The sequence below is a fragment of the Aphanomyces invadans genome (assembly GCF_000520115.1).
Source record: "Aphanomyces invadans strain NJM9701 unplaced genomic scaffold supercont1.1, whole genome shotgun sequence".
NCBI lineage: Eukaryota > Oomycota > Saprolegniomycetes > Saprolegniales > Verrucalvaceae > Aphanomyces > Aphanomyces invadans.
Window position 1 is genome coordinate 2,379,751 of NW_008580146.1, and position 14,314 is coordinate 2,394,064.

Consider the following 14,314-nt stretch of genomic DNA (forward strand, 5'->3'; position numbering starts at 1 on the left):
AACCCTTTGATACGGGTTGAAGATCCGACCGAAGAATCGAACGGTCACGCGATGGCCGACACGTTGGAGATCGACGACGATGGCTATTCAGACGAAGATTTTGACGAGGAAAGTTTGCAAGACGATGCAGATGTAAGATAGCGCCTGCTCTCTTGGCCAAGTTTGCTCATCCGTCGTAGGTGAAGCCACTGAAGTCACCAACGACGAAAACTGTACGGGGCGCGTCCATTACCCTCGGGTGACGTCGGATGTTCGCGATAGGTGCCACTCGAGACGAAAGGAAAGCCGACGCACAAGGGGTATTGCGATCATACACACAGCTAAGTTTGCTGACAAGCACGTAGGGGGTCGCCTCCGCGACGAAACGAAGACTCGGGCAAACTTGCCGTGCTCACATCGCCTCGAGATTTCTCGAATGAAAGTATGGCCATGCCCAAAGTCAAGCAATGTTTCATCAACAGCCCACATTTCCCACAAGTCGTGTCGAAGTCGTCGTCGCCAACAACGCCGTCCAAAAAATTGCCCCCGCCGCCCGAAAAGTACAACGCACTGCACGGTGGTCCCGTAGGTTAATCACATGCATCGTCCGTGCTACAAAACACAAACCACCTTGTCTCTTTCGAGTAGATCGATCCAAGTTCGCGAGTGTTTTTGCCCGTGAAGGGCGAGACCAAGCATCGTACCACCACAAATGTCAGATCAGGGAAGGCTAACCTGCATGGGTTCGTAGTGCCTGTGCCTGAAAAGAGAGACAAAACAGCAGACAAGAAGCTCAAGCAAGTGCCTAAGGCGTTGAGTCATTTGGCGTTATCTGACGCAAGGTTACCAGTACGTCCGTGCCACGACCAGCACATCTGGATTCCCCAAATTTACGTGCCAGACGGATGAAGGGAAGGCGCACGTACCGCACAAAGTAAAGAGCGTGCAAAGCTTGGCGCATGAAATAAGGCGCTTGCGGTCTCGAACGCAAAATATCGTGGATGGTGGTGACGACGATTCGAAAGGCACGCTTCATGTATCGGCAAAGGAGCGCCCTGCAACGCCCCCAACGTCGTCGCCGTCGAAGCGCGGCATAAGGTACGCTTCCAAAGTGCAGCAGCAGCAGCAGCACCTAATACGTTATGTAGCCGCCCCAATTTCAATTTACACTTGGACATGTCCCCCAAGCCCAAGGTGCTCGAACTGCAACTCCCCGACAGCCCCAAGCTATCCGGGAGCCCTGGGAAGAAGAAGGGCATCCAACGCAATAACTTTGCGTTGGGAGCGTTGAATTTCGAGCTCGATCTGGATTTGGAAGATTCGATTCATGACAAATCATACGACTTGTCTGCATCTGGCACATTCGACGCCGAGTCGTTCCAAATCAAACAAACAGGCATCACACGGTCCCCGGGGCGTTCACCCACGCAACCCCACGACATGAAAAAGCACTTGATCAAGCTTGGAGTGCTTGGAAAAGGTGCGGTTGGGCCCCTCGCACCACCCTTCTGACAAGACACGGTAGGGGCCAGTGGGGTCGTCCACAAAGCACTGCACGTGCCGTCGCTGCTTCTTGTGGCCGTCAAAGTCATTCCTGTGTTTGAAAACGATAAGCGCCACCAACTGATCGCGGAAATGAAGACGCTGTACAACAACTTGGCATCGCTCTCAGGTTTTTTTGGCTGCTCTACGACCGGGTGGTGATGCTTTCAATCCTAGATGATGCGGAAAGACGCAAAGTTGCATGTCCTGAAATTGTGTGCTTGTACGATGCATTTATGAACCCGAACGAGGGCAACGTGTCGATTGTGGTCGAGTATATGGACGGGGGCAGCCTCCAAGATATCGTGGACACGGGAGGGTGCACGTCGGAGCCCGTCTTGGCCAACATTTCGTATCGTGTGTTGAAGGTACCATGTTAGTCGAAAGTCGTGCCAACAGGGTGGACTCCATGGGCACAGGGCCTTCGGTATCTCCATGAAATCCATCAACTCCATCGAGACATCAAGCCAAGCAATCTCTTGATCAATCATTTTGGGGACGTCAAGGTGGGGGCATGCCATTCGAAACCTGCCACTTATCTTGGTGCGTGAGGAAGGTGTCCGACTTTGGCATTGCCAAGGAAATGGAGAATTCGATTGCCAAGGCCATCACGTTTGTCGGAACGCTGACGTACATGTCCCCCGAGCGCATTGCGAGCGAGGAAAGGCTTTTCCGTTCGTCCAAACGTCGTCATGCAAGGGGTTTCTTCCAGGCGTACTCGTACAAGTCGGACGTGTGGTCGTTTGGTTTGTCCATCATGACCTGTGCGCTGGGCCACTACCCCTATACGTCCAAGGGAGGGTACTGGGAGCTGTTGCATAGCATCCGCAACGAGCCTGTACACATGTGCAATTTGTCGTGTCTATCTACAATGGTGGTTGTTTCTGTAGCCTCCAAAGCTGCCCCCTGGGACGGACTTTTCACCGGAATTTCAAGACTTTCTCGCCAAAGCAAGCCAGTCCTCCAAAGCGAAGTGTTCCTGACTGTGGCTCGGTAGTGCTTGATCAAGGATCAAACGGAGCGGTGGAGTGTCAAGGACCTCCTGGAACACGACTTTCTCCGAGAGTGCCGTCGGGAGAATTCGTTTGAGTGCGGCAACGGCGGGTCGTCCAAGTCGCTCGATGAAGACGATGCGGAAATGGATGGCATCGAGCTCGACGTGATTGTTCCCAAAGTCATGGATTATTACCTCAAGAGTGCCAAAGATCTCGTGCTCGAACACGACTACAACTACGACGACATTGTCGCATGGCTCAAGCTGCTGCCACCCATGCAGCATAGGTACGTGATCTTACTTCAACAAACCAACGCTGCACTTTGACATGAACGACCTAATTGTTCCTCGTGTGTGTGTTGGGGCTTCGTAGCAAACTGAACCGATTTGCGGACCAAATCGGCATGCCTCGGCACAACGTGTACAAGAAATTCGAGCATGCGATGAATATTTTGGCAAGCACCATCAAAGACGTATGCTTTGACGACGAGAAATCTTAACTTGCGTTAACATCGCTGTCGCAATGCAGCGCGCGAACATCCTGGGAAATGACAAACATGCTGCGAAACATTGCATGTGCTTTCATCTGAGCGCCGCGCATTCGACGCATGCAGCCAATAGCCATCGCATTCAATGCGCTCTGTTCATCCATGGATTCAATGGGCGTATGGACCGTGTCGGTTCGTTCCCACTCAGCGATTCTGTCACACCGCACTTGAGAAATTGGCGGCACACCTAGCAACGGTTGTGCTCGAGTCCGCAGGGTGGATGCAGGTGACTCGTAGAACCAATGCTCCCTATCAGAGAAGAGCGCCTCCCTTCGTGGGAGGCAAATATCCTACCACTAAACTAGCGGCACCGCTAAGCCAAGGCTGGTACCTCCTGTTGTCATTTGCCACAATGTCCACTTCCGCAGAACCCCGCATTTCTGCTGCCGTGTCCCCCAGTCACTCTGCCTTCTTGGTACCTCCTTCTGAAGCAGCGCCGCAACCCATGGCGTTGTTCCCGCCCGTCGCGTCGGTTTTTGCGTCATTTTTGTACTTGTGAAGTCAAAACTGGCCGAATAAAACATTTTGGCCAATCCGATCATGTTATTGCTCCATGTTCATGATACACAAAACGTTATCAAAATTGCATACTGTACCATTAAATAGAAATCAATGAATGTGTGGAATTTGAACTATTTGCTCCAGGCGGAGTTCGTCAGTACCGTCTATATTGAATTTCTTTCATTCGTGAAGACAACACGGCTCGATTAAACATTCAACTAGCGTCGCATTTGCACGTTGCTTCGTAAGAAGACGTATTCATGAGTGTACTGTATTGTATTCCACAATGGCCTTGTTGGATTCTTGGTCATTTTAGCTCCATTTCGCCCACTTTACTGACGCGACGAGGTTTTGAGTCGTCATATACACCCCGATTGACGCAATTGCATGGTACATCAAATATCCAACGGTATCATCCTTCAAAGTGTCGATGCAAAAAAACGAATATCACCTGCCATTCGGCTCTTTGATATGGGCGGCATTGAACGAATGGAGTGAATAAGGATTCACTCCATTCGTTCAATGCCGCCCATGTCGCTCTCGCACACCACGGCAAGTCGGTAAACCGTTCCAAGTGGAAATTTTTCTCGAATTTTCGAAAAGCTAAAATAGGAAAAAACCGCTCGTCATCCGGATCATCTGGAAAACCAAAATATATTGTCACGGATACACTATTGGGAATTGGAAAGAAAGGGTCACGATGGCCACAGCCGCGGGCAACGCACACTTCGTCGAGGAAGAGTACGAGTTGGCGGTCCAAATGTACACGGAAGCTTTGAAGGAGTCTCCGAACGATGCAGACGTGCTCTCCAAACGCAGCGGTGCTTACTTGAAGCTGAACCAGCTGCAGTTGGCTCTGCGTGATGCCACCGAGGCCGTAAAGATCGACCCACTTCTTCGCATGGCGCACTATCGTCAGGGCATTGCTTTCTTTGGGATGGAAAAGTTCCGCGACGCGTTCAAGTCGTTCGTCAAAGGAAAGGAGCTAGCGGGCAACCAGGAGAATGTGTCATCTCGATTCAAGACGTGGATTCGGAAGTGCGAGGCTGAAATCGAAGGTATGCGGGATTTCACTTGCTTGCACAATTCCCCAAATCGTTCACCTCGATTTGATTCCACGTGATAGATGACGACATGGATACATTGGACACCCCTGCGAGCCAAGGAGCCTGCCCAACTCCTGCTGCGGAGCCACCAGCACCCACAACACCTGCTGCATCCGCGTTTCGGTACATATTTGGCATCCTTCTTCCAGTGCATGACGCTTTGTCCCAGACATGAATGGTACCAGAGCCCGGCACATGTGACTGTATCGGTCTTTCAAAAGAACCTCCAGTCCTCCGATGTGGCTGTGCAGTTTGACCGGCATCAGGTTCGTGAGAGGAGTGTGTTTTTCAAGAATTTCCCAATTGCTCATTATTCCTTCCAGTGCATGGTCACGTTCACAATCAGCGGACAGCACGTCAAGGCGCTGGACTTGGCGCTGTTTGGACCAATTGACCCGTCCGAATCCACGTACCGCGTGTCCACAGTGAAAGTCGAGATCAAGATGAAGAAGGCCGAGACAGCTCAGTGGGACCAGCTCCAGCGCAGCCTCGTGGCTGTGCTCCCGACTGCTGGTACGAACCCGACTATCCCTTTGCGCGGCATCGCACTGAGTCTTGGCTGAAGCGTCCGTCACCCCCGTGGTGAACCCCGTCCCTGTCAAACCATACGCGTCCAACCGAGACTGGAATAAGATCGACAAAACTCTAACGGACGAACTTGAACAAGAAAAACCCGAAGGCGAGGCCGCGATGCAGAAGCTTTTTGCCGACATTTACGCCAAGGCCGACGAATCAACACGCCGAGCCATGAACAAATCGTTTGTACGGACTGAGGGTGACTCATGACCATGCATGTTGACGTGCGTCGTGTTCTAGCAAACTTCGGGAGGCACCGTCCTGTCCACCAACTGGAACGAAGTGAGCACCAAGGATTATGAGAAAGATCGACCAGTCCCAGATGGAATGCAGTGGAAGAAATGGGGATGACCGAACGACACCTCCTTACATCGGACGCGGACTTCCTTTGTACATGAATATAACATGGTTTTGTTTAACAAGGCGAGGGTATTCCAGGCGTCATCGACTGTCTAGAGTTCACTCTGCCGCCGCCTCAACGACGCCCACGAATGGCCATTTCACGTTCACCGACGTCGCGGCTTCAGTGTTGAGGTTGTCAACGTAGTGGCTCGAGAAGCGAGTCTAAACGCTCGATCCATTTTTCGGTCGAACGAGACTTGAAAGTGCCCCTTGACGCACTTTTGACGGCAAGGAAACTACGGGGGATATCAGAGTGCACTGAAGCTTGCTCACTATGCATCCATCAGCGATCAAGAGCGAGTGGATGTATAGCATTGACTAGGCGCCGCCGCGGCGTTGGCCACCGCCGTGTTGCCGATCTTTGACCAACACTCTCTCCACCTGGAAGCTTATTTGTTTTGAGAGGATTCTGCAGCAAAGTATACGTTTGCGGAGGTCTCTTCAGGATGGCCCCATATTACGGATCCTGCTAGAGTTGGAAGCGAAGAAGCATCATGTTGGCCGTGGCGACTCCGTTGGCCCCCCGTGCAAGTACAGGTGCGATGCTTCCTTTCTTCAGTATCTCCATCGCCATGGAAGTTGGGTGCTGACGTCTATGTCTTGTAGCGTCGGGCATTCTTGCACTGCTGGACGAGCAAGACGACATCATTCGGGTACGTTCGGTCACAAGTGCTTGCGCCGAATTTGAATCGGGGCCGCGTGGGACGTGGGTATTCAAGAAAATACCGTGCGTAGGCACATGCCTTGCAAAAGCTGCATGAGGTCGTGGATCACTTTTGGGCTGAGATTGCGGACGCCGTGCCGTTGATTGAGAGTTTGTCGGAAGAAGCGGCGTTCTCCCATCGGGAGCTCGCTGCATCGGTGGCATCCAAGTGTTTCTTTCACTTGGAGGAGTACCAAGATGCGCTGCGCCTTGCCCTTGGTGCGGGCAAGTATTTTGACGTCAACGTGCACTCTCAGTACACCGAAACCATCATCGGTACGATGTGACTCTCATGGACCATTCTTTTTTGGAATCCGCTAAAAGTACGACGAAAATCAACTCAAAAACGTGATGAAATGTAGCCACGTGCATTGACGAGTACATTGCGATTCGAACGAACGGTGAAGACAAGACAGTCGACCCACGCATGCAAGCGATCGTTGAGCAAATGTTTGACCGATGCTACGCATCCGGCACGTTCAAGCAAGCGCTGGGTGTGGCGCTGGAGTCTCGTCGATTGGACAAGGTATGCATCGCCGCGTTGATGGCGATCGCAGCCATTCAAGAATTCCACACGTTTACGTCCAACAACACATTCCCTGTAGGTCGAAGAAAGCATTCGTCGATCGCCCGATGTGTCTGCATCGCTCGCGTACTGCTTTGAAGTGTCCCGCACGACCGTAACAAACCGCGACTTCCGCTTGCAGGTGCTGCAAGTGCTCGTCAAGTTGTACCAAAGCCTCCCAGCGCAAGAACACACCCATATTTGCCAGATTTTACAGCTCTTGGACAAGCATGCCGAAGTCGCGACGATTTTGCAGTCGCTGATCGCGTCGACGTTGGACGACACGTTGATTGCATACCAAGTCGCATTTGACTTGGTCGAGAACGAAAACCAAAAGTTTCTTAATGCGGTGAGTGCGGCGCTGGGTGCATCGGCCCCCGCGAGCCCCCGCCTCGAAAAACTGCAGCAGATCCTGCAAGGCGACTTTAGTGTCGACCTGTTGCTGGACTTTTTGTTTCGTCAGAACCAGTCGGATCCGCTTGTGATGAAGAACATCAAGACCGCCGTCGAGAACCGCAACTCGGTTCTACACAACTCGGCCGTGTGCGCGCATGCCTTGATGAACTGCGGTACGACCGTCGACACGTTCCTGCGTGAGAACCTCGAGTGGCTCGGGAAGGCGTCCAACTGGGCCAAGTTCACCGCCACCGCCAGCATCGGGGTCATTCACAAGGGTCACGTCCGCGAAAGCATGAACCTCTTGGCGCCGTATCTACCTCAAGCCGGTGGGGGCGCCGCCCCCACGAGTCCGTACTCGGAAGGCGGGGCGCTGTACGCTCTCGGCCTGATCCACGCCAATCAAGGCAGCACGTCCCCGAGCAGCGCCAAGACGCTCGAGTTTCTCCGCACAGCACTGCGTAATTCTGGCACCGACGAGACCGTTCAACACGGCGCGTGCCTCGGAATTGGGCTCAGCGGCATGGCTTCGCACAATGCCGAGTTGTACGAAGAGCTAAAGAATATCATGTTTACGGACAATGCGGTCGCGGGCGAAGGTGCGGGGTACGCGATAGGGTTGGTGCACTTGGGGGCTGGCGCCGACAACGAAACGGTCAAGGAACTATTGAGCTATGCCCACGACACCAAGCACGAAAAGATCATTCGTGGCGCCGTCATGGGTCTGGCACTGATGGCGTACGGCCGCGAAGAGCAAGCCGATGGTTTGATTGAGCAACTCATTCGGGACAAGGACCCCATCATTCGGTACGGCGGCATCTACGCGATTGCAATGGCGTATGTCGGCACAGCCAACAACACCGCCGTGAAGCGCCTGCTCCATATTGCCGTAAGCGACGTGTCGGATGACGTCCGGCGCGCCGCTGTCACGTGCCTCGGGTTTGTGCTGTTCCGTACTCCCGCCCAAGTCCCCAAGCTCGTGTCCCTCTTGGCGGAAAGCTTTAACCCACATGTGCGATACGGCGCGTGCGTTGCCGTCGGGATTGCGTGTGCCGGCACATTCAAGAACGAAGCGATTCAATTGCTCGAGCCGATGCTCGACGATGCCGTCGATTATGTGCGGCAGGGCGCGCTGTTTGCGCTGGCCATGGTCATCATGCAAGAATCCGAAGGCCGGCACCCGAAAGTGAAGGAGATCACGGAAAAGATCCGCAAGTTGACGGCCGACAAGCACGTGACGACCATGACCAAGATGGGCGCGATCTTGGCGCAAGGGATTTTGGATGCCGGCGGTCGCAATGTCGTGATCTCGATGCAATCGCACACGGGGTACATGCGTTGTGTACATTCTCCGCTTCCAGGCTAACATGGTGGGATGCGCGCGTAGGTTTACCAAGATGTCTGCCGTCGTGGGCTTGGCTCTGTGGTCCCAGCACTGGTTTTGGTACCCCATGAGCCACTTTTTGGAGCTGGCGCTTCAACCCACCGTCCTGATTGGCCTCAACCACGATCTCAAGTTGCCGACGGGATTTTCCGTCGAGTGTGCGACAAAGCCGTCTGTGTTTGCATACCCGAAGCGCCTTGAAGAAAAGAAGGAAGAGAAGAAGGAGTTGGTCGCGACGGCCGTCTTGTCCACGACGGCCAAGGCCAAGGCGCGCTTGGCCAAGCAAGAAGCCGACCACAAGGGCGACCAAGTGCCGACAAATCCCCCAGCCGACACTCCTGCCGCCACCGCGGCAACGGGTTCGCAGGTTGTCCCTGAAGAAAAGGTCAAGGAACCGTCGTCGTTCAAAGTCAAGAACCCGTCGCGGGTGACGTTGGCACAAGTGTCGCACCTGTCGTTTGACCTGAGTCAGCGATACGTGCCTGTGGTGCCGACACGCCGCCCCGCGGGGATAATTCTCCTGAAAGACAGACAACCGAACGAGAAGGAATCGGTTGTGGCTGTGCAAGCTCCGTCGCAAGCAGGCGCGGAAGAAGAGGCAGAGGCTCCCGAACCATTCGAGTACGAACCGACGCCGTAGTAGACCGTCCACCGCCAGAAACAAGGTGATTTGCATTTGAAACAAATTGGCGAGACTTTGCTGGGATGTCGCGGGTATACTACAATATTTTTTACGACAGACTCTGAGTGGCGTTGGAAGAGATCGGGGAAGGCGGCTGGGACCGCGCGACAAAACTGCGCCGACGGCGACTGCTGCTGTCGATAATGACGCTCGTGTGGACCTACATAAACGCGCCATGAGAGCGCTGCCAGTCACATGTCGAGCCCGGTGACGATCGAATGCCGACGTTCTCGTGTGCACGGAGCATATCGCGATCGTACCGTGGAAATGGCCATCTTGAGCCGATGCCGCGCTTGAATCCGCCGTAACACTTCTGGCAATGGGTCGGCTGGAACCTGGATATTGAAATTGAGCCCAACGACCACAGCGCACGCAATCCAAGTGCGCAATCGGATGCCCGAAGGCACGATGACGTACGTCGTGGCCGATAATCCAAGGGTCTTGCAGCAACTCGGTGGCGGTCGCGCTGCAACAGGAAAGGCACCGTGAAAACAACGCCCATGTCATGGACTGTTGATGGATAATCCTGACGAACGTACCGATCCTTCGCATCGACCGTCAGCATTCGGCCGACAAACGCCTTGGCCTCGGCGGACACGTCGTCCCAGTACGGCGAGAGGAACTTATAGTCTGCTTGGGCAATCTTCCGCAGCATGATGGACTGGTTGGACGAGTGGAAGGGCGTGACCCCCGACACCAAGAAGAACGTCATCACTCCAATTGCCCAAATGTCCACGGCAGTGCCGTACGGCACTTTGTGCGTCCGATGGTAGACGTTGTACACGATCTCGGGGGCAATGTACTCTGGAGTGCCGCACGACGACAAGAGCGAGTCGTGGTTGTCGACGAGTTGCTTGGCGAAGCCAAAGTCCGCGATCTTGATGGACCGCCCGTCACCATGACGGCTAGTGAGCAGGATGTTGTCTGGCTAGGAAGAAACATGACCCAACTGCACGATTCGCACGAGACGAACCTTGAGATCGCGATGGACGATCCCCAGATTGTGGCAGTATGCGATGGCTTGCAGGACGACCTTGATCACGTCTCGAGCTTCTTTCTCGGAGTAATGTACCTATGCAGGTCATGACTTGGTAAATCTAGCTGCCGTGGAACCGGTGGCAAGTACCTTCTCCAAGAGCTGATCAAACAGTTCGCCGCCCTCGACCAGATCCATGACCATGTAGTAGAACTCCGGCTCGTCATAGAACGCATATAGATTGATGATGTTGGGGTGGTGCATTTGCTTGAGGATGGACACTTCGTAGTGGATATCCTGCGCGTCCCGAGCAGTCAGTCGCGTCTTACGGTAGCACTTGACTGCAAACACCTTGTTCGTCTCTTTGTGGGTTGCGCGACGCACCACAGAGAATGCACCCTCGCCGATCTTCCTGCCTAGCACATAATGCTCTCGGAAGCGCTCGGATCGCGGCCGAAAGTCGCAAAGGCTGGACAGGAAGCACCCCATCTCGGGCCGTTGGCGGCAATTTGATGTTGGCACATGGAGTGCAACATTCACTCGCAATGGGCTTGGTTCGTGCCATCAGTATACAAATATTAAGTATAATCATGCTTACCTAAGTCCGTAACTGCGTCGTCGCCTCGAACCCAAGGAGAATTCGCCTTGCAATATTAATCCTGAATATTAAAAAAACTCCACACATCAACATAAAAATCCAGATGTAACTTTTAAAAATGACATGCACATTTCTAAAATAACACGCCATGATATGCTAGGTCAAGTCGTCGTGCCAGGGGTCCCACCCAAACCACAAACGTGGGTTTTCTACACCGCGATGGAGCCCACTTCAAGCCATGCTGCTGCTGCACCGACACTCGACTACGCCGCCTTGAGCTTGCTCGCTTCGTTGACGGTGGCCTTGCTGTTGGCCAGGACTTTGTTCAGCGCCATTGTCGTTTGAACCTATGTCCATATTCGTTTGCATACACGCACGCACATGTGAGTCCGAGTTACCGTGGCCATGGCTGCCTTGAGACGTTGCCGCGACGTCATTCGCTTGGACACGCCGTTGAGTTCTGCAAAGTTGACGTCGCTCTCCCCGAGTGTCATCCACGGATCCGCCAGCAACTCCTCCGCCGTGGCACTGAATCCATCATTCATGACGACGTGCCCAAGCCAGCGAGAGCCACGTACCGCTTCTTTGGGTCGACGACGAGCATGCGCGACACAAACCGTTGAGCTTCAGGCGACACGTCGTCCCAATACGGTGAGTGGAATTGATACTGCCCCTTCATGATCTTCTTGAACAACTGGACTTGGCTGTTGGCGTGGAACGGTGTGTATCCGCATAACATGACATACGTAATGACCCCAATCGACCAAATGTCGACCGCTTTGCCGTAAAGTTGGTGGTCCTTCATCATCACGTTGCGCGCGACTTCGGGCGCAATGTACTCTGGCGTCCCACACGACGAAGTCAGGTTGTTGTCCTTACTGTCCTGCTTGGCCAAGCCAAAGTCGGCGATCTTGATCGATGCGTCATCGTCTCGACTTGTCATCAAGATATTGTCGGGCTACATGCGCGGCCATGAGTCCATCCATGGAAGCTGCATGAAATGTGCACAGGTTACCTTCAAGTCACGATGGACAATGCCGAGACTGTGGCAATATGTGATGGTTTCAAGGAGGATCTTGATCAAGTCGCGGCACTCCTTCTCCGTGTAATATTCCTACATGCCATTGCACTCAGTGGAGCCATCGAGAGATGTCTTGTCGACGGCTTCATTGGGAGGACAGTGCTTGGTACCTTGTCAACAATGCGGTCAAAGAGCTCGCCGCCTTCGACCAAGTCCATGACTGTGTAGTAGTACTCGGGTTCGTCGAAGAACCCATGCAGGTTGAGCACATTCGGGTGCTTCATTTGTTTTAGTAGCGCGACTTCGAGATGAATGTCCTTGACGTCCTGTTCGGACAGCTTGGCTTTTTTGAAGCACTTGACCGCGTACACGACGTTGGTCTGTCGATGCGTCGCTTTGCGCACGACTGAGAACGCGCCTTCGCCGATCTTCTCGCCGAGTTGGTACTGGTCTCGGAACCGCTTGCCATTGCTGGCGCCCGCCAAGCACGAGCACACAAGACCCATTGCCGCCCACCGACGTCCGAGGAGCTAAAAAAGTGCTTCATGCACAACTCCAATGATAATTCCTACGGTAGTCACCAGGCAGGCGACATTTTCATACTGAGCGCAAGATATTTTGATTCCGACGAGTTTACGCACAAAAGATCCACGACGAGTCCACATTCAACGTGTAATGAAATAGAAAGTTTACAATTCAATACAAACCCCAAGTACAATGTAATCCCGAGATAAAATATTGCGACAGGATATCCTGGTTTACGTCAATCGTCCAGTTTTAAAAGGGGGCGGAACTCCCTTCGACCAAGATGGGAGGGGTGGGTGGAATGCGCGAGCAAATGTCTCGGCGAGATCCGCACCATGATCCTGTGGCGCCGAGCTGCCTTTTCAGGACGATCACGCCAGGCCATGGAACTCAAATGCGCGGTTGCAATGCGAAACGAGATTCGACCAAATACTCAAGCGCTCTTGGTGTTTGCTATTTGATGCCAAGCACAGAGGAAGAGGAAGAGCTTTCAATTCGTGCTGGAAGGATGCGGAGAGCAAGCTGAAACAGTAATGGAAGCTCGAGGAAATGCATACGATGGATGCGGTTTGGGGAAGCACTCGGTTTTGAGCGGAGCTGCTTGCGTGTAGCCGAGGAGACGTACTTTCGCTCCCGCTCAAACAACAGCCTTCCACTCTGTATTGGCTCCGTGTTGCACGGTTATCGACTTGTTCCTACTGACAGCGATCAAAATCCCATCACGGGTGTGTTGCCCTGTGGAAGCGAGCGGATGACTTGGGCCGCCCCCGCTCGCAGAACGCTCCATTGATAACGATGGTCTGAGGTCGCGACAAACGACACTGTGTCAACTACACTTTGTATGAAGTATGCAAGAAAGGTTAGAATACTACACTTCGCTTGGTCCGCGTCGGCATCGACAGTCGTCGGTTGTACACTAAATTTCCATGGGGATGTTGTGGCAGAATAATAGCTTCAAACAAATGAATCGATTGATTGAAATTTTAGAGGGCGACGTTGAGCCACGTCATTATGCGGTGCGAAGGATAATGTGGACGCCGCTATCCGTGTCCACAACGCCGCTGAGTTCACCGACAGGCAACCCAAACCTATTCCGCAACATCTCGTATTGACGAAGGTGCAAGTCATCACGATTCGGTCAACGACAACGTACGAGGCATCCTCAAATGGCTTTTGCATCATGCCACGACCAAACGGACCCAAGTCACCACCACGAACCCCACTGCTGCAGTCGCTGTATTGCACGGCCAAATCTTCAAAGCGAGCTTCTCCCGACACGATCTTGGCGCGGAGAGCTGCAAGGAAAGAACCATGACTCCAATTACGTGATGATACACATGTACAGGATTCGGCACACACACACATACCAAGGAGCATTTCGATGGCTTCTTCCTTGGAGCGCGTAATGTTGTCACTCAAGCGCGACGCTAAAGGTCTTTCGAGTCAGCGCTCGCTACCTCGAGGGGATGAGAGCGTGAGCTGTACCAGGGCGGCGGGACCCGCGGTGCTTGATGAGCAAGTGCGAAGCACGAACTTGAGACATGCTGAAATTGGAAGTGACGGACGGGATGGAAACAACGGCGAATACGCACTGGTTTTCATGAGAATGATGCGCTTTAAATGGTTCTAAGTGAAAAGCACCCGCACATAATATACGCACCAAAATATCATCTAATTTTGTTATATTCACCGGGAAAAATATACCTCCTATATAATATTTGCCTCCAATTCATCTTCCCGCACGACGATAAATTTATCCGGATAAAGGTGCGAGAGTGATGGTTGTTTCGCGACCTTTAGCAAATTGGCGCGAAAC

At 53.1% G+C, this 14,314-nt stretch overlaps 6 protein-coding genes across 7 annotated transcripts; 3 read left to right on the forward strand and 3 right to left on the reverse strand.

The window, feature by feature from the left end:
- Positions 1–20: 20 nt before the first annotated feature.
- H310_00723 (STE/STE7 protein kinase) lies at positions 21–3,082 on the forward strand. Its single transcript, XM_008863601.1, has 15 exons — positions 21–132; positions 180–212; positions 262–299; positions 345–564; positions 628–679; positions 731–828; positions 881–1,077; positions 1,128–1,459; positions 1,505–1,651; positions 1,699–1,889; positions 1,941–2,027; positions 2,078–2,359; positions 2,412–2,471; positions 2,519–2,802; positions 2,889–3,082. Exons 1-15 carry the CDS (start codon positions 52–54, stop codon positions 3,013–3,015), a joined length of 2,229 nt encoding a protein of 742 aa, XP_008861823.1. The 5' UTR covers positions 21–51; the 3' UTR covers positions 3,016–3,082.
- Positions 3,083–4,238: 1,156 nt separating this feature from the next.
- Positions 4,239–5,802, forward strand: H310_00724. Of its 2 annotated transcripts, XM_008863602.1 has the most exons (6): positions 4,239–4,622; positions 4,691–4,793; positions 4,840–4,936; positions 4,994–5,183; positions 5,236–5,432; positions 5,487–5,802. In XM_008863602.1, exons 1-6 carry the CDS (start codon positions 4,265–4,267, stop codon positions 5,595–5,597), a joined length of 1,056 nt encoding a protein of 351 aa, XP_008861824.1. In that variant the 5' UTR covers positions 4,239–4,264; the 3' UTR covers positions 5,598–5,802. The 2 variants fall into 2 exon arrangements, with proteins under 2 accessions (XP_008861824.1, XP_008861825.1); XM_008863603.1 differs by having other exon boundaries at positions 5,236–5,802.
- A 313-nt stretch (positions 5,803–6,115) lies between these two features.
- Positions 6,116–9,437, forward strand: H310_00725 (hypothetical protein). The gene is made up of 6 exons (XM_008863604.1): positions 6,116–6,185; positions 6,255–6,301; positions 6,384–6,627; positions 6,714–6,877; positions 6,957–8,641; positions 8,700–9,437. The coding sequence occupies exons 1-6, from the start codon at positions 6,143–6,145 to the stop codon at positions 9,334–9,336; spliced, it is 2,820 nt and encodes a 939-aa protein (XP_008861826.1). The 5' UTR covers positions 6,116–6,142; the 3' UTR covers positions 9,337–9,437.
- On the reverse strand, positions 9,350–10,868 carry H310_00726 (CAMK protein kinase). Its single transcript, XM_008863605.1, has 6 exons — positions 10,505–10,868; positions 10,352–10,450; positions 9,918–10,306; positions 9,796–9,844; positions 9,639–9,713; positions 9,350–9,538 (listed from the first exon to the last, which is right to left on the reverse strand). Exons 1-6 carry the CDS (start codon positions 10,841–10,843, stop codon positions 9,428–9,430), a joined length of 1,062 nt encoding a protein of 353 aa, XP_008861827.1. The 5' UTR covers positions 10,844–10,868; the 3' UTR covers positions 9,350–9,427.
- Positions 10,869–11,038: 170 nt separating this feature from the next.
- Positions 11,039–12,512, reverse strand: H310_00727 (CAMK/CAMK1 protein kinase). Its single transcript, XM_008863606.1, has 5 exons — positions 12,144–12,512; positions 11,968–12,066; positions 11,531–11,910; positions 11,351–11,480; positions 11,039–11,299 (listed from the first exon to the last, which is right to left on the reverse strand). The coding sequence occupies exons 1-5, from the start codon at positions 12,477–12,479 to the stop codon at positions 11,216–11,218; spliced, it is 1,029 nt and encodes a 342-aa protein (XP_008861828.1). The 5' UTR covers positions 12,480–12,512; the 3' UTR covers positions 11,039–11,215.
- Positions 12,513–13,349: 837 nt separating this feature from the next.
- Positions 13,350–14,067, reverse strand: H310_00728 (hypothetical protein). Its single transcript, XM_008863607.1, has 4 exons — positions 13,984–14,067; positions 13,866–13,925; positions 13,652–13,793; positions 13,350–13,586 (listed from the first exon to the last, which is right to left on the reverse strand). The coding sequence occupies exons 1-4, from the start codon at positions 14,039–14,041 to the stop codon at positions 13,508–13,510; spliced, it is 339 nt and encodes a 112-aa protein (XP_008861829.1). The 5' UTR covers positions 14,042–14,067; the 3' UTR covers positions 13,350–13,507.
- Between the last annotated feature and the right edge of the window lie 247 nt (positions 14,068–14,314).